Genomic DNA, 22,055 nt, shown 5'->3' on the forward strand with positions numbered 1-22,055 from the left:
CTACGATGTTGAAGTGGTAAAAAAACCATCACTCATCCACCCAAGGACCATGAAGTCAATTAAAGCGCATTGGAGAACCATCAACCGACTCGTGACTTTGTGGGTATCGCAACTCGGTGAAGCGAGCGAATGAAATCAAGTGGAATGGCTATTACGGATGTAGAGGCTAAAGCTCATGAACTATACCAACAAAAACAAAATAATAAAGCTTTCAAATTGTACCATTGTTGGATGGGAATGAGACACCTTTCAAGATGGCAACCCGGATACGATTCAACTGTTGTGAGTCAATCAAGTTCAAAAAGGTCAAGTGATGAAGTTGTATCAGTTCGCCCGGATGGTGCGAAGAAGGCTAAGGCACAAAGAAAAATGAAAGGAGTAGCTACAAGTTTAGATGATTTCAACAACACTTTAAGTGAAATGCAAGGTGAACGAATTACAATAAGGAAAAATATAGAAGAAATGATGGATTACCAAAAGCAGCGAGATGAAAAGAAAATGAGGTTCAAGATGTATCAATTGTTGATGACCAAACCATCTCTTGATGCGGTTGAGTTCGAATACTATGAGAAGCTAAGAGAAGAGTTTTGAAGTAGTTTAGTTATAAGGTTGTTTTATTTAGTATCCTTAATTCTTTCGTAATTCTAGTATTTACTATCCTAGTTTGTATTGTTTTAATATTTTTTATCTATTGAGAATCTTATCTTCTGAAAAGTGGATTACAATCTTATCTTTTGAAAATCTTTTTTTTTGGGATTGTGTAGTCCTTTCTTATCTTCAGAGATTGCACTCTTATCATCAAATGTCTATAAAAGATGAATTGGTTGAATGATAACATCACACCATAACACCATCCTTCTTTCTACAAAAAATATCATTCTTCTTCCTTCAAACCACTTCATTCTTCTTCTCTTCTTGCAACAAAAGGAAACATGAACTTGGATTACAATTCTTCAAGTTCAAGTGATGACCAGTTTGATGATATGGTCAATAACATGATTTTATACAACGCGTATCTTGAAGAACAAGAAGACTACGTAATTCAACAAGCTGTTCAAACAATTGTTGCTCCAATCATAGAAGCCACTCAAAGAAGATCTCCCAAAAAAAAAAAATATTATTCCAAGAGACCGTGCTGATGCAAATCAAAGGTTAATGAACGATTACTTTGTTGATCGTCCTCTATATACCGAAGACATGTTCCGACGCAGATTTGTATGCATCGTCCTCTTTTCTTTCGAATTATGAACGCAGTCGCTGCGAAAGACAAATTTTTTCAACAACTACCAGACGCAACTGGGAAGCTAGGTGCCTCCACTCATCAGAAATGCACAGCAGCATTGAGGTGTCTAGCATATGGATCAGCATCTGACGCAGTCGACGAGTACATCAAAATTGCTGAATCAACAGCAAAGGAGTGCCTTGTGCACTTTGTGCAAGGAATTCGAAAAGCTTTTACGACCGAGTACTTAAGGAGGCCTACAGTAACCGACTTGCAACGCCTCTTACGTGACGGGGAAAGGCGGGGTTTTCCTGGAAATGATGGGCGCATAGATTGCATGCATTGGCAATGGAAAAATTGCCCACGAGCATGGAAAGGGTTGTATCAAGGTAGGTCCAAATCTGCAACGGTAATTCTAGAAGCCGTGGCCTCCGGAGACTTGTGGATATGGCATGCATTTTTCGGAACACCGGAACTTGCAATGATATCAATGTATTGGCACGCTCTCCGGTGTTTGATGATCTTTATCAAGGAAGAGCTCCTGAGGTCACATTTAATGTGAATGGTAATACCTATAATAGGGGATATTACCTAACAGATGGGATCTACCCTAAATGGGCAGTGTTCATGCCAGCAATTCGACTCCCACTATCTCCCGTCGATGAGTTGTTCACCAAACGTCAAGAATCAGTTCGGAAAGACGTCGAACGTGCGTTTGGGGTTTTACAAGCACGCTTTGCAATAATACAAAGGCATCACTCATTTGGGATGAACACTTAATGTGGGAAATAATGCTGGCGTGTATCATTCTTCACAATATGATTGTCGAGGATGAACGGGATACATATCTAAATTATCAAGACGCATCAGACTTCGAGCAAGAAAATGCCTCGATTGCTAGTACTTCGTCTAGCCATAGGCTTGAAACATATTTCTGTTCAACCTGGTCGCTACAATGATATAGGGATGCAACAATATTTGCAAAGAAGAGCTGATGCGTGGGATAGAGATGTTCACAACTCCTTACAAAAGGACTTGGCTCAACACATTTGGCACAATTGTCGCCAATCAACCAATGATGAGTGAATTATTGTTTGTAATATTAAGTTTAGCCATTGTTGTAAGAAATCTCAATTAAGTAGCTTAATTAAAAGATGAGCATAAATTAACGATTTATCGTTTTAATAGCGTGATTAGCAATTTACATAGCGTAATTAGCAACTACCGAATTTAATTAGTGTGTCAATTATTTATTGATTAATTATGAAATTAATGAGGATAATTACGATTTTTTTATTTAATTACAAAGAAATCATGTTAATATGGAATATATAATCAATAGATAAAATATTGGTGGGGTATGGGAAAGTAGGAGAGAGAAAAGTGGGGTGTGGTATAGAAATAAGAGAGAGAAGATAAATAGGGAGGTAGATGAGTGGAGGTATGTGTTTCAAATTTGAGTAAGGTAAAATGGGGAGGTAGTGGAAAATGAGGTGGACAAATAAGGTGAGGAGAGAGAAGAAATGGGGTGCCCCATGAATGGAGATGCTCTAAAGTGTCCACTTTCCTTCTTGAATTTTCCCCTTGGAGACAAAAACACAAGTTTAGGGGTGAGATTGCTTGGCCGTGGAGCAAAAATATCTCCCCATGGAGATTTTAAGGGTGTTTTCCTAATAAAAATTACACTTAAAATTCATTCTCATTACCGCAATTTATTGACGACTACCAAACGGACCGTCAAGAAGGTCAAACTTGGGATTGCGCAAATTTCATCCCAATACAGGTAAAATAGAATAAACAATTGGTCTTGTAAGAGAACACCTACTTCTAGTTTAAAATTAGGCGACGGCTCAGGCTCAATATAGAAAAGAGGATGGACCATCTTTTTTTAGTAATATAGTGACTAGTTTGATCTATTCAGTGACTGGTTTAATTCATTGAATTCTCGCAATTTATTTAGTACATTTAATGACTAGTTTAATCAATTTAGTAACTAGCTTCTATTCAGTAAGATTGTCGAGTTATTTCTAAAACTAGTTTTTAGACTCGGGCTATTTTCCGAGTAATATAGTATTCATTTATTAACATTTTACTTTATATATGTAATACCAAGCACTACTTGGTTGGGTAGTTAAGGTTTTTACTTTTTAGTGTATAACCTAGAGTTCATGAGATCAAATCTTATAATATGCAAGTTCTATTTTTTTTATTGTATGTGTGTTTACATAAAATAAACACTATGCGGAAAAGCACCACGCGGCGTAGTTCATTGCTTAGGAACGTCTTTTAATATATTAGTATAGATAGATTTTATGTCGTAGTTCGAAATTTAAAGGAGGAGAAGAGAAATGACGACTAGGTTGGTGCGAAATGTTTGAGAATAGTGTTGGGTTAGAGTGAGATGTAATGGACCTGTTAAGATAATGTAGTCTTGAGTTTGTCTAATTTGAAAACAAATTTCAAGTGATCTTCTATGTAGATTTTGACCTACAAAACAGACATTTTTTCGGAGAAAAATGTACGTTCGGTGGCGTCCATTTTTTTCAAAAGAAATCGTCTCGAATGTCAAAATTACTCGTATGAGATTGCCTCGAAAGTCGTGTTTAAAAAATTACCGTGTTGGTGAATTCGTGCCCACAAAGGACGCTCGGTGATGTCCGTTTTTTCAAAAAAAAAAGTTGTTTTGAAGTTCAAAATCGTCTATTTGAGATTGCCTCAAAAGCTTGACCGGCTTGTCAAAATTGATGCCCATTAAGGGTGCTTAGTGGCATTCGTTTTTACAAAAAGGTAGTTTAAAAGGTTAAAATTGTCCGTTTAAGATTGCCTCAAAACTCATACCCAAAAATTAACTAACCTAATTTACACAACTAATGGACGTTAAAAGGAAAAAAAAACTAACTAAACTTACTAAATTAACAGATAAAATAACCGGGGGCTACTAAAGAAAAAAAATCAAAAAAAAAAAAAACTATCAAAGAGAAAAGTCAAATCTTGGGAGCTACCAAAAAGAATTTTCCAAAAAGAAAAAAAAAAGGGAAATCATATGGCTTTGTGAGTGTCATGGAAAACTTGATACGGGGGCTAGGAGAGAGTTAAACAATAGGTTGAGGCAATGAAAGTCGGAGGGGATCCTACAATGGAAATTCCGTGTCATGGCCTCGTGGGGATTGCTTTTATATACCCATTTAAATAGGGGCAAATGGTGGGAGATTAAGAAGATGTTGCTTGAAAATCTTAACCACAACCCTACTCCTAGTAAGGCAATGCCTGGGAAAGAGTATATGATTGCAAAATTGACAATGAATGTGAGGAGAAAGTTGTTCAATTATTTTGAGGTTGGAGTGCGGGTACCACAAATACATGGTTCAACAATTCACCATATACCCCTGACTTTTCATTTTTGTGCACCAAATACCCTTTTTTTAACTGCCGTTAACTCCCCGTTAACTTTATTTACCATTTTGCCACAATTAACTCCTAACCCTAAAATCTAAACCTAATCCCTAACCTTAATCTAATTACTAACCCTAAAATCTAAACCCTAACCCTTAATCCTAAGCCCAACCCAGCCCCCTCCCCCTCCACCATCCCCCCACCCACCCTCCCTCTGCCGTCGCAATCTCCCACCCCCTCCCCCTCCCCCTCCCTCCCTCTGCCGTCGCAATCTCCCAACCCAGCCCAACTGCAGCCCCCAACCCCTCCCCTCCCTCCGTCGCAACTCCCACCCCTCCCCCTCCTCCCATCGCAATCTCCCACCCCCCCTCCTCCCGTCGCAATCTCCCACCCCCTCCCCCTCGCAACTTCAGACACTCTCTCACATGTTCTCTTTCTTCATTTTTTACGAACTTTTTAAGTTTTTTTCGTTTGTTCTCTCTCCTGCGCACCGATGTCTCCATCGCTGTCGGAAATTTGCCGCTGATTCGTCTCTCACTTTCGCTCCTGCTCAATGGCGTCGTACAATAAAACGGAGGGTTCAAAGGTTCGTCGCCCATGAAACAAGTTCGATTTTTCGAAGGTCGCCGGCGTTCGAAGGGGAGTGGAATGGGTTTCGCGTTCGAGGGGGAGGGGTGGGGGTTTGGCGTTTGAGGAGGAAGGGTTGGGGTTTGGTGTTCGAAGGGTTGTGAAGTCGGGGCTAGGAATTCGGCGGGGCTGGGAAGTCGGCGGCTGGGAAATCGGCGGCTGGGAAATCAGCGGTGAGCGGTAGAGGCGTAGGGAGTGGGGGAGGCCGGCGGTGGGGTGGGGGAGGGGGGGTAGGGGCTGGGGTGGGGTGGAGGGGAGGGGGTGGGGGCTGCCAAAGAGTTAGGGTTAGGGTTTAGGGGTAGGATTAGAGTAAGGGTTAGGATTGAATTAGGGTTAGGGTTAGGTTAGATTAGGGTTTAGGGTTAATGATGGCAAAATTGTAAATAAAGCTAACTGTGGGTTAACGGCAGTTAGGCAAAAGGGTATCTGGTGCACGTTTTCGAAAACTCAAGGGTATACGGTGCATTTCTGAAACATTGAGGGTATATTGTGAATTTTTTGATTTGTCGGGGGTATTTGGTGAAAAAACCGAAGAGAAAAGTTAAATCTTGGGAGCTACCAAAAAGAATTTTCCAAAAAGAAAAAAAAAAGGGAAATCATATGGCTTTGTGAGTGTCATGGAAAACTTGATACGGGGGCTAGGAGAGAGTTAAACAAGAGGTTGAGGCAATGAAAGTCGGAGGGGATCCTACAATGGAAATTCCGTGTCATGGCCTCGTGGGGGATTGCTTTTATATACCCATTTAAATAGGGGCAAATGGTGGGAGATTAAGAAGATGTTGCTTGAAAATCTTAACCACAACCCTACTCCTAGTAAGGCAATGCCTGGGAAAGAGTATATGATTGCAAAATTGACAATGAATGTGAGGAGAAAGTTGTTCAATTATTTTGAGGTTGGAGTGCGGGTACCACAAATACATGGTATTTTAGGCTTTTTAGCACATGAGAAAACTGGGCTAGATAACATGTCAATCACAAAGAAAGATATTAGGCATGTTGTTGAGGAAAAGCTGAAGTTGAGAATGGAGAGTAGAAAATCTCTTTGAAAACTACAACAATCATATAAATGTACCAGTAAAACCAACTTTCTAACAAAGATAATAACTCTTATTAAAATTAAGATTTTTGATCTTAACTACCTTTCTTATATCATTTTATTAAAATAATTACCTTTCTTATTTTTTCTCTAACTTAACTACATTCTATGTTTTTAAAAATTATTGGTTTTGTTACCCTTTAAGAGATTCCATCCAATAGTCCATTAAGTTAGTGAGGCTCCACTTATGGTATTTTCCCCTTTCTCTTGGAGCTCATCCTCAATTGTATTGCTCTCATAACTTAATTCTTCCTTATTTATATTATGAAAACAATTATTTCACGCTATTTGTTGCCTGAATTTACTTAACACAACCCATATTTAAACTATATTATTTTTCTTTTTTTTTTCTCTCTCCTCTACTTCTTCTTCCTCTTTTCTAACCTACCATAACCATCATCGGGCTGCCACCACCACCATCCGACTCCAGCCACCCCCATCCTCATATGTCCAGCCACCCCCATCCTCGTAGCTCCAACCACCCCCATTCCCGTATCTCTAACCCCCCGCCAACCGTCCCTACCTCCACAACACCCCATACAACCCTTCCTTTCTTCTTCTTCCTCCTCTTCCCTTCTTCTCTTTCCTCCTTCACTGTCTTCCTTAGAGCCCAATACCACAACAAGCCTTCCTTTCTTCTTCTTCCTTCTCCTCCCTTTTTCTCCTTCCTCCTCTGCTGGAGCCTAACACCATCGTTGCCCCTTCTTCGCCTCGCCCCAAATCAACACCCTAGAAAAATGACATTAGATCTAAAAATTGATTTTAAAATACGATTAAATTAGTTCACACAACTGCATCACCTCCCTTCTCGTCTTTTTCTCCATGCTATTTTCCTGTTTCCTTCTCACCGTCCAGCATTTTCTTCCAATTTTTTTCATTGTTCATATGGAACAGAACCAATATTTTCGGTTCTACCATGTTGAAAATGAAACTTGGTTTGGTTTAACGTAAATAATCTTGAAATTTTATATTTTTCAGATGAAAAAGTAAAAATAATAATAATACATAATACGTATAGGCAGTGTTTAGTAAATCAGGGGGAAAATAACAAGACCTAATTAAGCTATAACTTGCCTTTCAATTTTTCTTCATCAAGCTCCAGAATTTTGAATTGAGAATTCGTTTGGAATTATCATCACATGATGAAAGAAGGTCATTAACCTATTTCAACTTAGCAAAGTAATATTATTTTACCATTTTGTGGATTAGAGTTCTTCAAAAATTGGAAATTTTGTTAAATTGCGATTTCTATATAATTAGAGCTTGTAATTGTTAATGAGTTGTAATTGATTCAATGAATGTTTAGCAGAATTGAAGCTTTCATTTGAATTTTCTTTATTGTAATGCATACTTTAATTCAAATTGTTCAACCCTAATATTGAAGAACTCCTATTTTTTGTAAAACCTCATTTGTTAGGGACCCTTATTTGTGAAATTTAAACTTATTTACTTTGAATTAATGAAATTGGTAGAACTTTCTTTAAATTATTATAATTAATAATATTTCAAAACCCTAATTTAAATTTGTGAAGATTGATTTGAAGAATGATTGATAAATTGTATTTGAAGTTGGATGAAATAATGGATATATGCTGAAAATTAGAGAGAGATAGATAAGAAGATTGGGTGAAAAACGATAAGTTTGGACCCCTGTTAATGGAAAAATGGATGAAATTCGTTTAGAAGTAGCAAAACCAATAAATTTGCACAAGAAATGTAGTTAGATTAGATAAATATTCATAAAGGTAGTTATTTTCAAAAAATTACATAAAAAAGGTAGTTAAAACCAACTTTTTAAAAAGATATATAATACATATTCTTGGATATCAAATTAAACTTTTGAAACTCATATAAAACATCCTTATTATAATACTCTCAATCAACAAATATCACCTTTATTTAATTCAACAAAATGAGACATACCACGCACTGCTTGATCAAATGAGAAAAGTGTTTATTACGATTACGTCCAACAACTCACTTGAGCAAATTTTCGGGTAAATTGGTAAAATCATTAATCCGTACTCGACTATTTGTTCTCAGTATCACCAACTATTGGTTAATTTCTATCATACAATAAAAATATTAAATATCATTTTATGATGATACATTAATATCCTAAAATACATTTTAAAATAATTAATTGGGTCAGAATGTTTCCTTAGATTTATTCTTAGGTCATCGGAGTATTATCTAACACAAAATAGTCAATAGTAAATAGTTGTTGATGGTGATAATAGCATATAACTGCATACATACTTCCTCTTTTTTTACTTAAAAAGTTTTGATTTTTCCATTATTCATGTGCTTACTTGACCTCGAATTGTGACTATTATAATACAAACTTTGAGCATGCTAAATGTTGTTCCATAAATTTCAACTTTTTATAATTTTTACTAATAAATTATTAGAGAGATTATTGTTCAAAGTTGTCTATTGATAAGGATAAAGTCAAAACGTTTGAAACAAGGCAAACAAGAATGAAGGACCCTTTAATAAAAATTAGAATAATTTTGGTTTGAAACTAATACTCACACATATAAGATATTAAAATATTAAGATACTAGGTAAAATCCGATCTATGCCTTATTTTTTTCAATTGATATGTATATATGTGAAAATATACCAAAAAAATCTACGAAAATATTTCTACAACTATATTTGAATTTTTTTTATGAGGGGAATACATTGAAATACTATGAAACTATAAATTATAATGAAACTATAAATTATAAAGAAAATGAAAAAATATTAGCTAATATGCATTTTTACATTCTAAAGCATACTCCATCCATTTTCTAAAGATCTTCCTTGTTACTGTTACTACACATACCAATGAGAATCAATTTGTGTGGGGTGGGTAAAGTAGGAGAGAGAAAGGGGTTAAGATAAATAAACAAATAAAAAGAGGTTAAAGTAGGAGAGAAAAATGGAGTAAAATTGAATTAATAATGTAATAGTGGACTATATGATAGCGACATGAGAGGGTAAAAAGGAAAAAAAAAATTCAAATAAGGAATAAAGTAAAAGAGGGAAGATCTTTTGGAAACGCACCTAAACGGAAAGAGAGAAGATCTTTAGGAAACGGAGTGAACATAGGCCTACTCAAAATATTTGTTGGAACTTGGTATTGCATCGAATAGGGAAATTCAACTCAAAAAATTAAAAAGTCAAGCTACAAAATTTGTATTGGGGCCTATTCAAGGTTCAAAGACCCATGCATTAAATACATTCAACAATCAACACCCATGAAATTATGATAATATGATTTTAGAATGCTAAATTTTTTATACTGCAACCCATATTCAACAAATTCTATTTTGTCCCTTTGAAGCTAGGCCCGAAACAGTTGCCCCTCTTACCCTATCCTGGAACCGGGCTTGATGAAGGAAGTATTATTGAGCGCACTGCACATACAATCGCTAGTTGAAGTTACGAGAGCTAAATTCTTTTTAACAAATCAAGTTGAGGCATACGAGTTTCTTGACCTAGTCGCAACTCTTAACAAATATCTAAAATAAATTTAGACCTATTTCATTAAACGAGCTTCATATTTTTTTAAAATACGATAATTATTTTAAGTTCACTAAGAAACATAAAAAAAAATATATATATACAGATTGGTTTATTTTTCTTAGAATAATCATCTCTAATTATCTCATACGATCTCTATTTCTATAAATCAAGGATAACAATTAATAAGAGAGGGTGAAATATGACCGATTAATACCTTATTCGCATAACCAAAACCTAGCGAAAATAATTCCTTCTTCTATTACTTGAGACTTGAGAGAATCACAAAACTTGTTCGGTTGTTCCTTCCTAGTCCTCGTAAACCCTCTTTTCTGAGAGAGGTCATTTTTCCATAGTTTCACCGACTTTCTCTCTCCTCCACAGCCGCCATGGGAACACCGGAGACTTCTCGAGAACCGTGTCCAGACCGTATCCTCGACGATTTAGGTGGTGCCTTCGCCATGGGAGCTGTCGGAGGTTCAATCTTCCACTTCATCAAAGGCTCAGCCAACTCCCCAAAAGGGGAGCGCCTCTTAGGTGGGGCTCAGACGATGCGCATGAACGCACCTCGAACTGGTGGGGGGTTTGCCGTTTGGGGAGGTTTATTCTCAACCTTCGACTGCGCCATGGTCTACGCTCGTCAAAAAGAGGACCCTTGGAACTCCATCTTCGCCGGTGCTGCAACAGGTGGGTTCCTCCAGATGCGTCAGGGTCTTAAAGCCTCCAGCAGGTCCGCTGCTTTTGGTGGTATTCTTCTTGCTCTTATTGAGGGAGCTGGGATCATGCTTAATCGGGTTATGTCGCCACCGCCTCAGATAATGTATGAGGATCCTAATATGGCTGGTGTGGGTATGGGTGGACAACACGCGCCGATGGGTAATGCTGGCTTTGGTATTCCTGGTCAGATGAAAGCGCCTTCGAATATTGGTGGTGGGTCTGAGGAGGTTAATCATGGTGGTAGTGCTGGTGGTGCTGGTTCCGGGTTTTTTGGTGGGTGGTTTGGTGGTGGTGGTGATGGGAAGAAGGAGGGTAAGACAAGTTCGAGTGGTGGAGGTAGTGAAGCTAAGGTGTTGGAGAGCTTTGATTCGCCTACTCCTATGCCCAATTTTGAGTACAAATGAGACTGCTGCTATGTTTTCAGGGTATGGAGAAGTTTATTTTGTATTATTTCTATTGCTGCTCTTTGGTAGAGTGTGTGTGTGTATGTAGTTGTTATTTGAGGTATGAGATTCTTATTGAATGGTGATTTTGGCTTTTTTAGCTGGAGGATATGCAATTCATATGGTATATGTGGTTTGATTTTATGAATATTTATGAATCAGTATCCTAATTGTTCTTTGAAATTTGGTGTAGCTTTAAAGATTTCAGCTTTGTCTATTGTGTAATGGTTGTTGTGGGTGTTTTAGGTTGCAAGATTGGATTTTCATTGGCTAGGGTAGATGTTCAATATGTTTATATTGGTTTTGGGTATAGTTTAATAAGGTTAAGATGAATCCTGACATTGTTCTTACACCATATAGGCCCCAGTGTTGCACCTTCATGTTGAGTGAAGGTGTTAATGATTGAGGAAGTATTTGATCATATTCTCAACTTCTCTAGTTAATTAATGTATTTTTTAAATTTCTTAGGGTCTATACTTTAACTGATGTTGTTGATTTTGCACCAAAAGTCATGAACTTTTTTGTTCATGTTGAGTGGGTTATATTCTTTCCAAATCATTTGCTTCAATTCTTAGGAGTTCCTACTGATTCTTATACTTGCTTAGTTGATGAATTGATGGCTGATAAGCGGTTGATATGGTATTCAAGATTTTTTTCTCGTGGGTTGAAATTAACTAGAGCTTTGAGTAGTTGATTCTAATCTAAGCTTGATTTATTTGCTAATAAAGTTGAATTCATTTGATGTTTCCCAATTCCCAAGTCTCATATTCCTTTTTGGTTTTCGTGGTTTGCATCCTAAAAAAATAAGTACTTCCTCCTTTTCAATTTAGTTGTGACGCTTTTAAAATCACGTACTACTAGACAATTTTTGGAGAGGAGAGAGATAGAGAAAGAAAATAAATGGGTCCCATGTGATAGGAGAGAGATAGAGAGAAGTTATTATCCAAAGCTAACGTGTCATAACTAAGTTGAAACTTCCTATAATAGAAAGTGTCACAACTAAATTGAAACGGAGGAAGTATGTTGTTTATTCTTCATTAGATGACCTTGGTTAGAGTAATGTTATCTGCTTTGGGCTAGAAGAATGACAGCAGTTGGTTTGTTTCCAATATTACCAATCTGGAATTTCTATTTGCATTCCAATTCATTGCTACAGGGTACAAAAAATTCAGATTGAGAACTAAAGCTCTAGGGCTTTGTATGAAAATATGTATTTTCTCCAAGAAATTTTGAGGTGTTGAGTACGATAGACCATAGTACCAGACTTCATATTCTACTGTCTAAATGTTACTGTCTTTGTAGTCTTTACTTTCCGTTTAGTTTGGTAATTTTGTATTTAGTAACAATTCTTGATGAAGCTTAATTTCTAATATAAGAAGCCAGCAAAAGTTTCAATATAGAAGTGGAGAAGGGCCTTGAGATCGTGAGGAAATTAGTAGTAGAATATATGGGTAAGTTATTGTAGATTAGACGAAGTCTCAAAAGTAAATCAACAAGGGCCTGGAATTTTTATAAAAGCATAGGGTGAACTGCAAAGTCAGTGGTTCATTTCTATACATCTAAGATTTTAACCAATTACTATCTTCTCATTCCAGGTCCATTATCAAATGTACATAAACATTCAACAAAAAGATGGAACTCTGAATAAAGTTTCTTATTTTTGAACCTCTCACTAATACTCTATGTTACTCAAACACGGATTAAGTGTCACTCGGATACGGGTGTCTAAGCATCCAACTCGGCTATTTTGTAGAAAAAGTCAAGTTTTTTGTTTAAAATAAAGTATGTAAGTGAAGTATCGTGTCAGACACGACACCCGGGTTTTGAGGTAACATAGTTAATACTTCATATTAGGGTTTCAATTAGGAGTATTGTTGATCTACGGATATGTCTTTGAGATAATATTTTCAAATGCTTTACTTTCATGATTTGGGTGTTGCTGTTATGTGAATTGGTATGTCTTTGAATGATGATTGGTATAAAAGGGAAACTTGTGAATCATTGTTTTCCACTTCAGCAAAATGTAGTGATGAATCAATGTGACCTGTATGACACACTTTGACTTATGGTGACTATATGAACTTGTTTGTGTATCTCATTGTATTTTGGAAAACATTATTGTGTATTGGCGTGTAAATTTATGAAAGGTATTTATCGTATGAAAGTTCCTTTTCTTTGAAATAACACTAGCAAAATTGTATTAACATTACAAAACTAAAATTGTTTGATAAAAGGGACAAAGTCAACAAAATATGCTGCAATAGATTTTATGTGTGTGGATTTGGATGAGTATGTCCAGTATAAGATGTGTATGGTCTGTAAGCACAGTTTCCTTATTCCCCTGTTGTTCGTGTTTCTGTAGTTGATTCATTTTACTTTATTGAAGTAGCTGAGTTTTGACTACCATAACAGGGTAGATGCCTACATTTCTTCTTCTTCTAGATATTTGATTCGGATATCAGGTTGTCATTTTTCATACTGTCTGAATTAAAACCATACACCTAAAAGTCAAGTATTACTTGTTTCATTTGTCCCTTCTATCTAATGCATAGTGCACCAACGGATTTGTTTTTTTTTCTATAATATGTAATTGCTCATGGTTGGAAGGTAAGATTGCATTTTCACCACGGGTTGATCATTTTACATGGATCTGTCCAGATTTGTGTCAGTTTGAGAAGATTCTTGTGTAAAGCAACTTTGGGCAGTAAGGTTCCGTGTTTAATATAAAATTCTACCAAAGCTTTAACATGGACTACGCAAAACTTTTGTGAACGGGATTATCTTATGTAGTTACAGTTGAACTCAACATTAAGCTCTTATTCCCAGTCTAAACTAAGACAACTCTGATCTGCAATCAGCAAACTTGTCAATTTTAGTTAGCTAGGATTTTGTTTTTTACTGGTGTGTAGGTGGAACATCGGATTCTTCCTAATATATAGGAGCACCTCTAGTCTTTTGACCCAGATTAAACCTTCTCTACTTGCCTTTTTCATATCTAGGATCAATATTCAAACTGCTTATAGCCTTGTAGCAAACCTTCTCATATCTGGGGTGATCTGTTGGGGGGCTTGACGGCTTGTGTTGGCCATAGGCACCAGTATTAAGTGATGCATTACAGCATTAGTAATAGCAATGTGACAGCTGGGCAGAGGTTGTGGTGTACTGTGGATGTGTGCTGGTGTACTGAGATGTGCATGCTAAGCAAATGTGCTTTAGGTCTAATAGATGCGAGGGGATGCTGTAGTACCTGATGTTGGTGGGTGTTGCAGGTTGCCAACGGCTGCTGCTATCTGCTGGGTTGTTGGATTGGGTCAGGTGATGATTCTGTTGGCGTTGGAGATTTACTGGTGTGTATTTGGACTTGCGTGTGAGTGTGTACTGGTATTGTGCATGTGCAGGTGGCTGTAGGTTGATGAAAACTCTTCACTGCAATGTTTTAATGCAGGCTACTGTTTGATTCTTGCTATGTGTGAATCATGAATACTTAAACGTGTGTTATTGTTCTAATCTTGTAAAGTTATGGAATGACTTGTCAAATAACTTCTCTTAAAACTGTTTCCATGGTTCATTGAATTATCTGAGTTTTGGAATTGCCTACTTATCCAGTGAAAATTTATTAATCTATGATATGAATTTATTAAATTAGATTAGCCGAGGAGGCGTGGCTTGCGATTCATTTGGCTTTCCCCTACCTTATAATTTATGGTTCATATGGGGAATTGACCTATGCAGTTGCTGCTTTATATTTCTATGCTCGATACTATGTTTAGTTTTTATTTTTATGTTTGGTTTTTTTTGGGGTGCTATCTTAATTTGTATTAGCCTTTAGCTTGGAAATTTGCTAGCTAATCTTTACTGATTGTGCATTGTTGGATTGTTTTTGCAGGTGGAAAATTCTTTTGGACTTTGGGACTGTGGTTGTCTTTGAGAGAATTAGAAGTTGTAGGATCTTAATTATTTTTAGTTAAACTCTTTATGTTATTGTTATTGAGGATGGCATTCCTCTTTAGAGACAAATTAGTTATAAAGCATATGCGATGTACAAGTTACATCTTATATTGTGTGCTTTTATATTTTGTTACTCTAATCATAACGGTAATTAGTACCCCGTGCAATTTGTTATATAAGTACCTATGATTATATAGGTTCATGTATGTATAATTTTGTCCATCTTATAATTGCCACAAGTGTATTACTTCTGCTTATCAAATTGTGTTCGTATGTATAACTATGCAATTATATTCTCGTGAAGTCGTAACCATCTCTTACCGATCTTTCCCCCTTAAATATGTTGGTTTGAGTAATGAACTCAAGCCAAACCCTAATTACAAGGGTTTAAGGGTTTATTGTCTAGTTTTTAGGATATTTTACAAATTAACTAAAGCCAATCTGTTGAGTTCAAGATTTTTTGAATAATTTTAGAAGTTAATGAAGGATCATCTATTAAACTTTAAAGTACTTTTATAAATTAATATTAATGGATTCTCAGATGGGATATGTCAAGGGCTTAAGAGCATGTGCAATGGTTGAGTTTTAGCTGGTCCAAGAGAGTCAAGAGCTAGTCTTACTTAGCGTGCTCATTGGAACAAGTTGGTCTCGGAGTTTGGTTTGTTCTTGCTGCCAGACCAATCGAGCCTCGGATGGTGTTCCATTCACGAGTAATATCCCACCATGTAAACTGCCCCATTTGATTATTTTTTTATTTCAAACGTTGCATTCGGAAAAGGAGAAGAGTAATAGGCTGAAATGGTCCTGTGTTTGGCTGAAATGCAACACGTACAATGTCAAAAGGCTTTAATGTCAGTGAACTAAGAGCTATTTAATGTTGCAAATTGACAAGCGAATGAATACTAGCCACATGGAGGGTTTCTTTAAATAAAAATATTTTGGGTAAGAGGTAGAGTATATGGTGGGGTATAGCAAAAACATGAGAGAAATAGAAAACACAACTAAGAGCATCTCCATTCATGGGGCACCCCATTTCTTCTCTCTCCTCACCTTATTTGTCCACCTCATTTTCCACTACCTCCCCATTTTACCTTACTCAAATTTGAAACACATACCTCCACTCATCTACCTCCCCATTATCTTCTCTCTCTTATTTCCTATACCCACCACATTTTCTCTCTCCTACTTCCCATACCCCACTAATATTTTATTCTATTGATTTATATTCCATATTTAAATGATTTCTTTGTAATTAAATAAAAAAATCGTAATTATCCTCATTAATTTCATAATTAATCAATAAATAATTGACACACTAATTAAATTCGGTAGTTGCTAATTACGCTATGTAAATTGCTAATCATGCTATTAAAATGATAAATCGTTAATTTATGCTCATCTTTTAATTAAGCTACTTAATTGAGATTTCTTACAACAATGGCTAAACTTAATATTACAAACAATAATTCACTCATCATTGGTTGATTGGCGACAATTGTGTCAAATGTGTTGAGCCAAGTCCTTTTGTAAGGAGTTGTGAACATCTCTATCCCACGCACACTATTCTTTGCAAATATTGTTGCATCCCTATATCATTGTAGCGACCAGGTTGAACAGAATATGTTTCAAGCCTATGGCTAGACGAAGTACTAGCAATGAGCATTTTCTTGCTCGAAGTCTGATGCGTCTTGATAATTTAGATGATTACCCGTTCATCCTCGACAATCATATTGTGAAGAATGATACACGCCAGCATTATTTCCCACATTAAGTGTTCATCCCAAATGAGTGATGGCCTTTGTATTATTGCAAAGCGTGCTTGTAAAACCCCAAACGCACGTTCGACGTCTTTCCGAACTGATTCTTGACGTTTGGTGAACAACTCATCGACGGGAGATAGTGGGATCATTGCTGGCATGAACACTGCCATTTTGTATGTATTCCCATCTTTAGGTATATCCCTTATATATCCATTAAATGTGACCTCAGGAGCTCTTCCTTGATAAAGATCATCAAACACCGGAGAGCGTGCCAATACATTGATATCATTGCAAGTTCCCGGTGTTCCGAAAAATGCATGCCATATCCGCAAGTCTCCGGAGGCCACGGCTTCTAGAATTACCGTTGCAGATTTGGACCTACCTTGATACAACCCTTTCCATGCTCGTGGGCAATTTTTCCATTGCCAATGCATGCAATCTATGCTGCCCATCATTCCAGGAAAACCCCGCCTTTCCCCGTCACGTAAGAGGCGTTGCAAGTCGGTTATTGTAGGCCTCCTTAGGTACTCGATCGTAAAAGCTTTTCGAATTCCTTGCACAAAGTGCACAAGGCACTCCTTTGCTGTTGATTCAGCAATTTTGATGTACTCGTCGACTGCGTCAGATGCTGATCCATATGCTAGACACCTCAATGCTGCTGTGCATTTCTGATGAGTGGAGGCACCTAGCTTCCCAGTTGCGTATGGTAGTTGTTGAAAAAATTTGTCTTTCGCAGCGACTGTGTTCATTATTCGAAAGAAAAGAGGACGATGCATACGAAATCTGCGTCGGAACATGTCTTCGGTATATAGAGGACGATCAACAAAGTAATCGTTCATTAACCTTTGATTTGCATCAGCACGATCTCTTGGAATAATATTTTTTTTTTGGGAGATCTTCTTTGAGTGGCTTCTATGATTGGAGCAACAATTGTTTGAACAACTTGTTGAATTACGTAGTCTTCTTGTTCTTCAAGATACGCGTTGTATAAAATCATGTTATTGACCATATCATCAAACTGGTCATCACTTGAACTTGAAGAATTGTAATCCAAGTTCATGTTTCCTTTTGTTGCAAGAAGAGAAGAAGAATGAAGTGGTTTGAAGGAAGAAGAATGATATTTTTTGTAGAAAGAAGGATGGTGTTATGGTGTGATGTTATCATTCAACCAATTCATCTTTTATAGACATTTGATGATAAGAGTGCAATCTCTGAAGATAAGAAAGGACTACACAATCCCAAAAAAAAAAGATTTTCAAAAGATAAGATTGTAATCCACTTTTCAGAAGATAAGATTCTCAATAGATAAAAATATTAAAACAATACAAACTAGGATAGTAAATACTAGAATTACGAAAGAATGAAGGATACTAAATAAAACAACCTTATCACTAAACTACTTCATAAACTCTTCTCTTAGCTTCTCATAGTATTCGAACTCAACCGCATCAAGAGATGGTTTGGTCATCAACAATTGATACATCTTGAACCTCATTTTCTTTTCATCTCGCTGTTTTTGGTAATCCATCATTTCTTCTATATTTTTCCTTATTGTAATTCGCTCACCTTGCATTTCACTTAAAGTGTTGTTGAAATCATCTAAACTTGTAGCTACTCCTTTCATTTTTCTTTGTGCCTTAGCCTTCTTCGCACCATCCGGGCGGACTGATACAACTTCATCACTTGACCTTTTTGAACTTGATTGACTCACAACAGTTGAATCGTATCCGGGTTGCCATCTTGAAAGGTGTCTCATTCCCATCCAACAATGGTACAATTTGAAAGCTTTATTATTTTGTTTTTGTTGGTATAGTTCATGAGCTTTAGCCTCTACATCCGTAATAGCCATTCCACTTGATTTCATTCGCTCGGCTTCACCGAGTTGCGATACCCACAAAGTCACGAGTCGGTTGATGGTTCTCCAATGCGCTTTAATTGACTTCATGGTCCTTGGGTGGATGAGTGATGGTTTTTTTACCACTTCAACATCGTAGATGCGCTTGATTTCTTTCCAAAGCTTTGCCTTTGACTGGTATGTTCCCACTAATGGATCACCACCACAATTAAGGTATCCGGAGACCAATGCTATATCCTCATCATGTCCCCACCTTTCTTTTAGTATCTTATCTTTACCTTTTCCACCTTGGTTCGCTTCATCTTCATCATCATCATCATCATAAGCATCATCATCGTCTCCGAGTTGTTGAGTTTGGTAATAATCTCCAATCGGTATTCGGTTATTGCTCCCGTCTCCCCCTGGAGTTGTAGGATTTTGATCCATATATTGAGACATTGGAGATGAGAGATTCACCGGAGTATGGGGCGAGGTTTCGAAATTAGAAGGTTGTTGACTTTGGAGTACAAATGCTTGGAATAAGGCTTGGATTTGAGGGTTATTGAGCATATTTGGATCAAAAGCAATATTAGTATTTTGACGATTTGGGTTTTGTTCGAAATTTTGATGGAAATTTGGATTTTGTGGGGAATTTGAATTTTGTTGGAAATTTGGATTACGTTGGAAATTAGAATTTTGTGGGGAGTTAGAATTTTGTGGGAAATTTGGATTTTGTGGTGGTTGAGATTAAATTGATAATTTGGGGTTCTTTGAGGCCTATTTCCATAATTAGAATTATTAGGATTCATAATTATGGATAATTTGTTTGGAAGTATTTAAAGAGTATAGGAATAAAATATATAATTAAGATGAGAAAAATTAGAGAAATTAAAGATTGGAAAAGGTAGAGAAATTTGAATGTATCTAAAATATGGCATAATTGGTCTCTATTTATAGACAATTAAAAATATGAACGTTGGTATAATTTTTTTTTTTTAATTAGCAGATTTTTTTTAAAATGGCAAAATTATGCAACGGCTATTTTAAAAAATAACCGTTGCTTTTAAAGGGAAAGTTGACATTTGGCAGCCATTGTGGTGCTGGGCGCGCGCGTCAGGCTGGCAGGGGCAGCTGTTCAGTTTTTTTTTTCTCTCTCTGCCGCCACGTGTAAGCGTTTCATTTGGGCACCTCCCCTAAAACTTCAGCATGCTCATTAAATGGGGAACCAACCCCACTCATGTGGAGCCCCATTTGAGGAGAGAGACTCCATATGGGGAGGGTCTTTTTTCCCATTGGAGGTGCTCTAAGACTAGCCCACCCATTTTGGAAAAAAAATGAGTTGGTGAAGAGTTAGTGGGATGTGATGTGTAGAAGGAGGAAAAGACAAAGTAGAAGGAATGGAAAGAAAATACAAATACCAACAAAAGCTATTGCACATGTTATATGCTCGAAGTGGTTGTTCAACGATTGTAGGAAAACAATTGATTGTTTTTGTTGGTCCTTTTTTGAAGGATTTTGATTCTTGGTGATTTAGAAAATAAGTATCTCACTTGAAGGCGATTTTAGTAATAATTATTTTAAATATAAATAAATAAAAATGATTTTTTTTTCTATTTTTTTAGCACTCAATTGATTCATAATTAAATGAACTTGGTTTTTAGCTTGTATATTATGAATACATTCTACAAAAGTAAATAATATAATCTTAAAAGATATCTTAAAAGAAAAAGAGAGTGGTGCTCTTGATTTAAATTATGCAATTATGTCTAGAAACCAATTTATCATTTCAATAGTATGAATATATTCAAGTTATTAATTACGTATAATTCTTAGGCACCTCTAGAAAAGGTCATTGGATTAGTTAAAGTGAAGCCAAATTTACATATTCGTCGATTATTTTGATTAAACTTAATTTTAGCTTATTCAGACTTTTATTAAGAAATATTGGAAAAATTGGAAAAAGTCCAAGAAAGTCTAATATAGTTAATTAAACTTAAGAAAGTACCACAAAAAAGTTCAGAATAATTAAGTAGAGTTGCAAAAGTACAAAAAAGAAGTTTATACTTTTATTTTTTGTAATTTTTTGATAAAAAAATCGTTTTTAATCTAAAATAAACCAATATTAATTAACAAAACTAAGAAGAAGCTTTATTTATCATTAAAGAATATTATCTATACTAATATATTAAAAGGCGTGCATAAACCAAGAACGGTGCCACGTGGCGCTCTCCCTAAGGAGTTTTAGTTCATGTAATCCATGTACAATAAAAAAAAAAAAAAAATTGCATAATATAGGTTTTGATCCTGTGACCTCAAGTTCATGTACTAAAGTTTTAACCACTAGACCAAGTTGTGTTTAGTGTTATCATATCAAAGTACAATATTAATAAATGAAATTTTTTCTTACCTGGGGCATAGTCCGGGCCTAATAACTAGTTTGATCTGAAAACGTGTACAATGGTCAATAATAAGGATCAATATTAATGCAAATTAAATTATTTCTTTTATTTATCTAACTAATCATGTTTAATGTATGATGGAGCAAGGGAATATGAGAGAGAAATAATGAACCAAGTAGTGGTGGCAACCGAGCTATGTCTTCAATTTACCTAACTTTTAGGTGTTGTTTGGTTGGAAGCTATTTCCCTTGAAAATACAAATTCCTAGGAAATACATTATGGGTGTTGTGTTTGGTTGGAGGGAAACGGTAGAAGCATAGGAAATACAAATTCCAAGGAAAATAGAATTTCCCATGAAACATGGGAAATCACTCACCAAGCCCCCCCTTGGTGAGTAATTTCCTAGGAAATTCAATTTTCTATGGTGTCAACCAAACAATTTTGTTTAATTCCTAGGAAATTAACAAGAGAAAGAACATGAAATGTAAATTCCCATGGGAAATTACCTCCCATGTGAACCAAACGAGGCCTTAATTAGGATGGGTACATTATTATATTGTTGGGTCTATGATTTTTGAGTCAAGTTTGGTTAAATAAGGTCGGGTTCTGTTATTTTCCTAGGAACACTACAAGAGGGGGGGGGTTGAATTGTAGGTGTAGAAATAAACGTAACTTTTTGCGAAAATTTAAACTTAAACGAATAAACAAGCTAGAGGAACACAAGGGATTTTTACGAGGAAAAACTTCTTGGCCCAACAAGAAGAAACAACCTCGACCACTAGGGATTTTAAACTCAACTCTTTCACTAATTAGGCCAAACAACTTTGTTACAACCTAATTCTAACTCGAGCCACACCTTGAGTTCCTAAACTCAAGTTCCTGAGCCACTGTTCCCTTAACAGTAGTTCCTCTCAACTTCTCTCGAAGTTTTCTCACTCTTACAAGCTTTACTCAAAGCTTCTCTCTTACAGAACTTCACTCAAAGTTCCCTTACCCCAAAAACCAAAATACAATTGATCGAAATAAGCTTTGTGGAATTAGAGGAAGAAAGCAAAGAACAAATGACTATTATGAGAGAATGAAGGCACTGACACTTAATTAGT

The 22,055-nt window shown here is 36.2% G+C and overlaps 3 protein-coding genes across 5 annotated transcripts; 2 read left to right on the forward strand and 1 right to left on the reverse strand.

Moving 5' to 3' along the window:
- The first annotated feature begins 1,244 nt into the window (after positions 1-1,244).
- Positions 1,245-1,784, forward strand: LOC125493793 (uncharacterized). The gene has a single exon (XM_048637315.2). The coding sequence runs from the start codon at positions 1,245-1,247 to the stop codon at positions 1,782-1,784; it is 540 nt and encodes a 179-aa protein (XP_048493272.2).
- Positions 1,785-10,041: 8,257 nt separating this feature from the next.
- Positions 10,042-15,181, forward strand: LOC104902891 (mitochondrial import inner membrane translocase subunit TIM17-2). Of its 3 annotated transcripts, none has more exons than XR_007269574.2 (3): positions 10,042-10,993; positions 14,281-14,358; positions 14,898-15,181. XR_007269574.2 is itself a non-coding variant. In XM_010690822.4 (2 exons), exon 1 carries the CDS (start codon positions 10,241-10,243, stop codon positions 10,970-10,972), a length of 732 nt encoding a protein of 243 aa, XP_010689124.1. In that variant the 5' UTR covers positions 10,044-10,240; the 3' UTR covers positions 10,973-10,993; positions 14,898-15,181. The 3 variants fall into 3 exon arrangements, 1 of the variants encoding a protein (XP_010689124.1); XR_008967549.1 differs by having other exon boundaries at positions 14,281-14,326; XM_010690822.4 differs by lacking the exon at positions 14,281-14,358 and having other exon boundaries at positions 10,044-10,993.
- A 1,474-nt stretch (positions 15,182-16,655) lies between these two features.
- Positions 16,656-19,000, reverse strand: LOC104889163 (uncharacterized). The gene is made up of 3 exons (XM_057392147.1): positions 18,120-19,000; positions 17,489-17,688; positions 16,656-17,446 (listed from the first exon to the last, which is right to left on the reverse strand). Exons 1-3 carry the CDS (start codon positions 18,998-19,000, stop codon positions 16,656-16,658), a joined length of 1,872 nt encoding a protein of 623 aa, XP_057248130.1.
- Positions 19,001-22,055: the final 3,055 nt, after the last annotated feature.

Source organism: Beta vulgaris, chromosome 9, assembly GCF_026745355.1.
Source record: "Beta vulgaris subsp. vulgaris cultivar EL10 chromosome 9, EL10.2, whole genome shotgun sequence".
Lineage (NCBI taxonomy): Eukaryota > Viridiplantae > Streptophyta > Magnoliopsida > Caryophyllales > Amaranthaceae > Beta > Beta vulgaris.

Coding starts and splice junctions, on each gene's coding strand:
- LOC104902891 (XM_010690822.4), top strand. CDS start 10,241: ATGGGAACACCGGAGACTTCTCGAGAACCGTGTCCAGACCGTATCCTC.
- LOC125493793 (XM_048637315.2), top strand. CDS start 1,245: ATGAACGCAGTCGCTGCGAAAGACAAATTTTTTCAACAACTACCAGAC.
- LOC104889163 (XM_057392147.1), bottom strand. CDS start 19,000: ATGGATCAAAATCCTACAACTCCAGGGGGAGACGGGAGCAATAACCGA. Junction 17,689..18,119: donor CTAAGAGAAGAGTTTATGAA/GTAGTTTAGTGA, acceptor CGTATCTTGAAG/AACAAGAAGACTACGTAATT. Junction 17,447..17,488: donor ACGCAGATTTCGTATGCATC/GTCCTCTTTTCT, acceptor TCGCTGCGAAAG/ACAAATTTTTTCAACAACTA.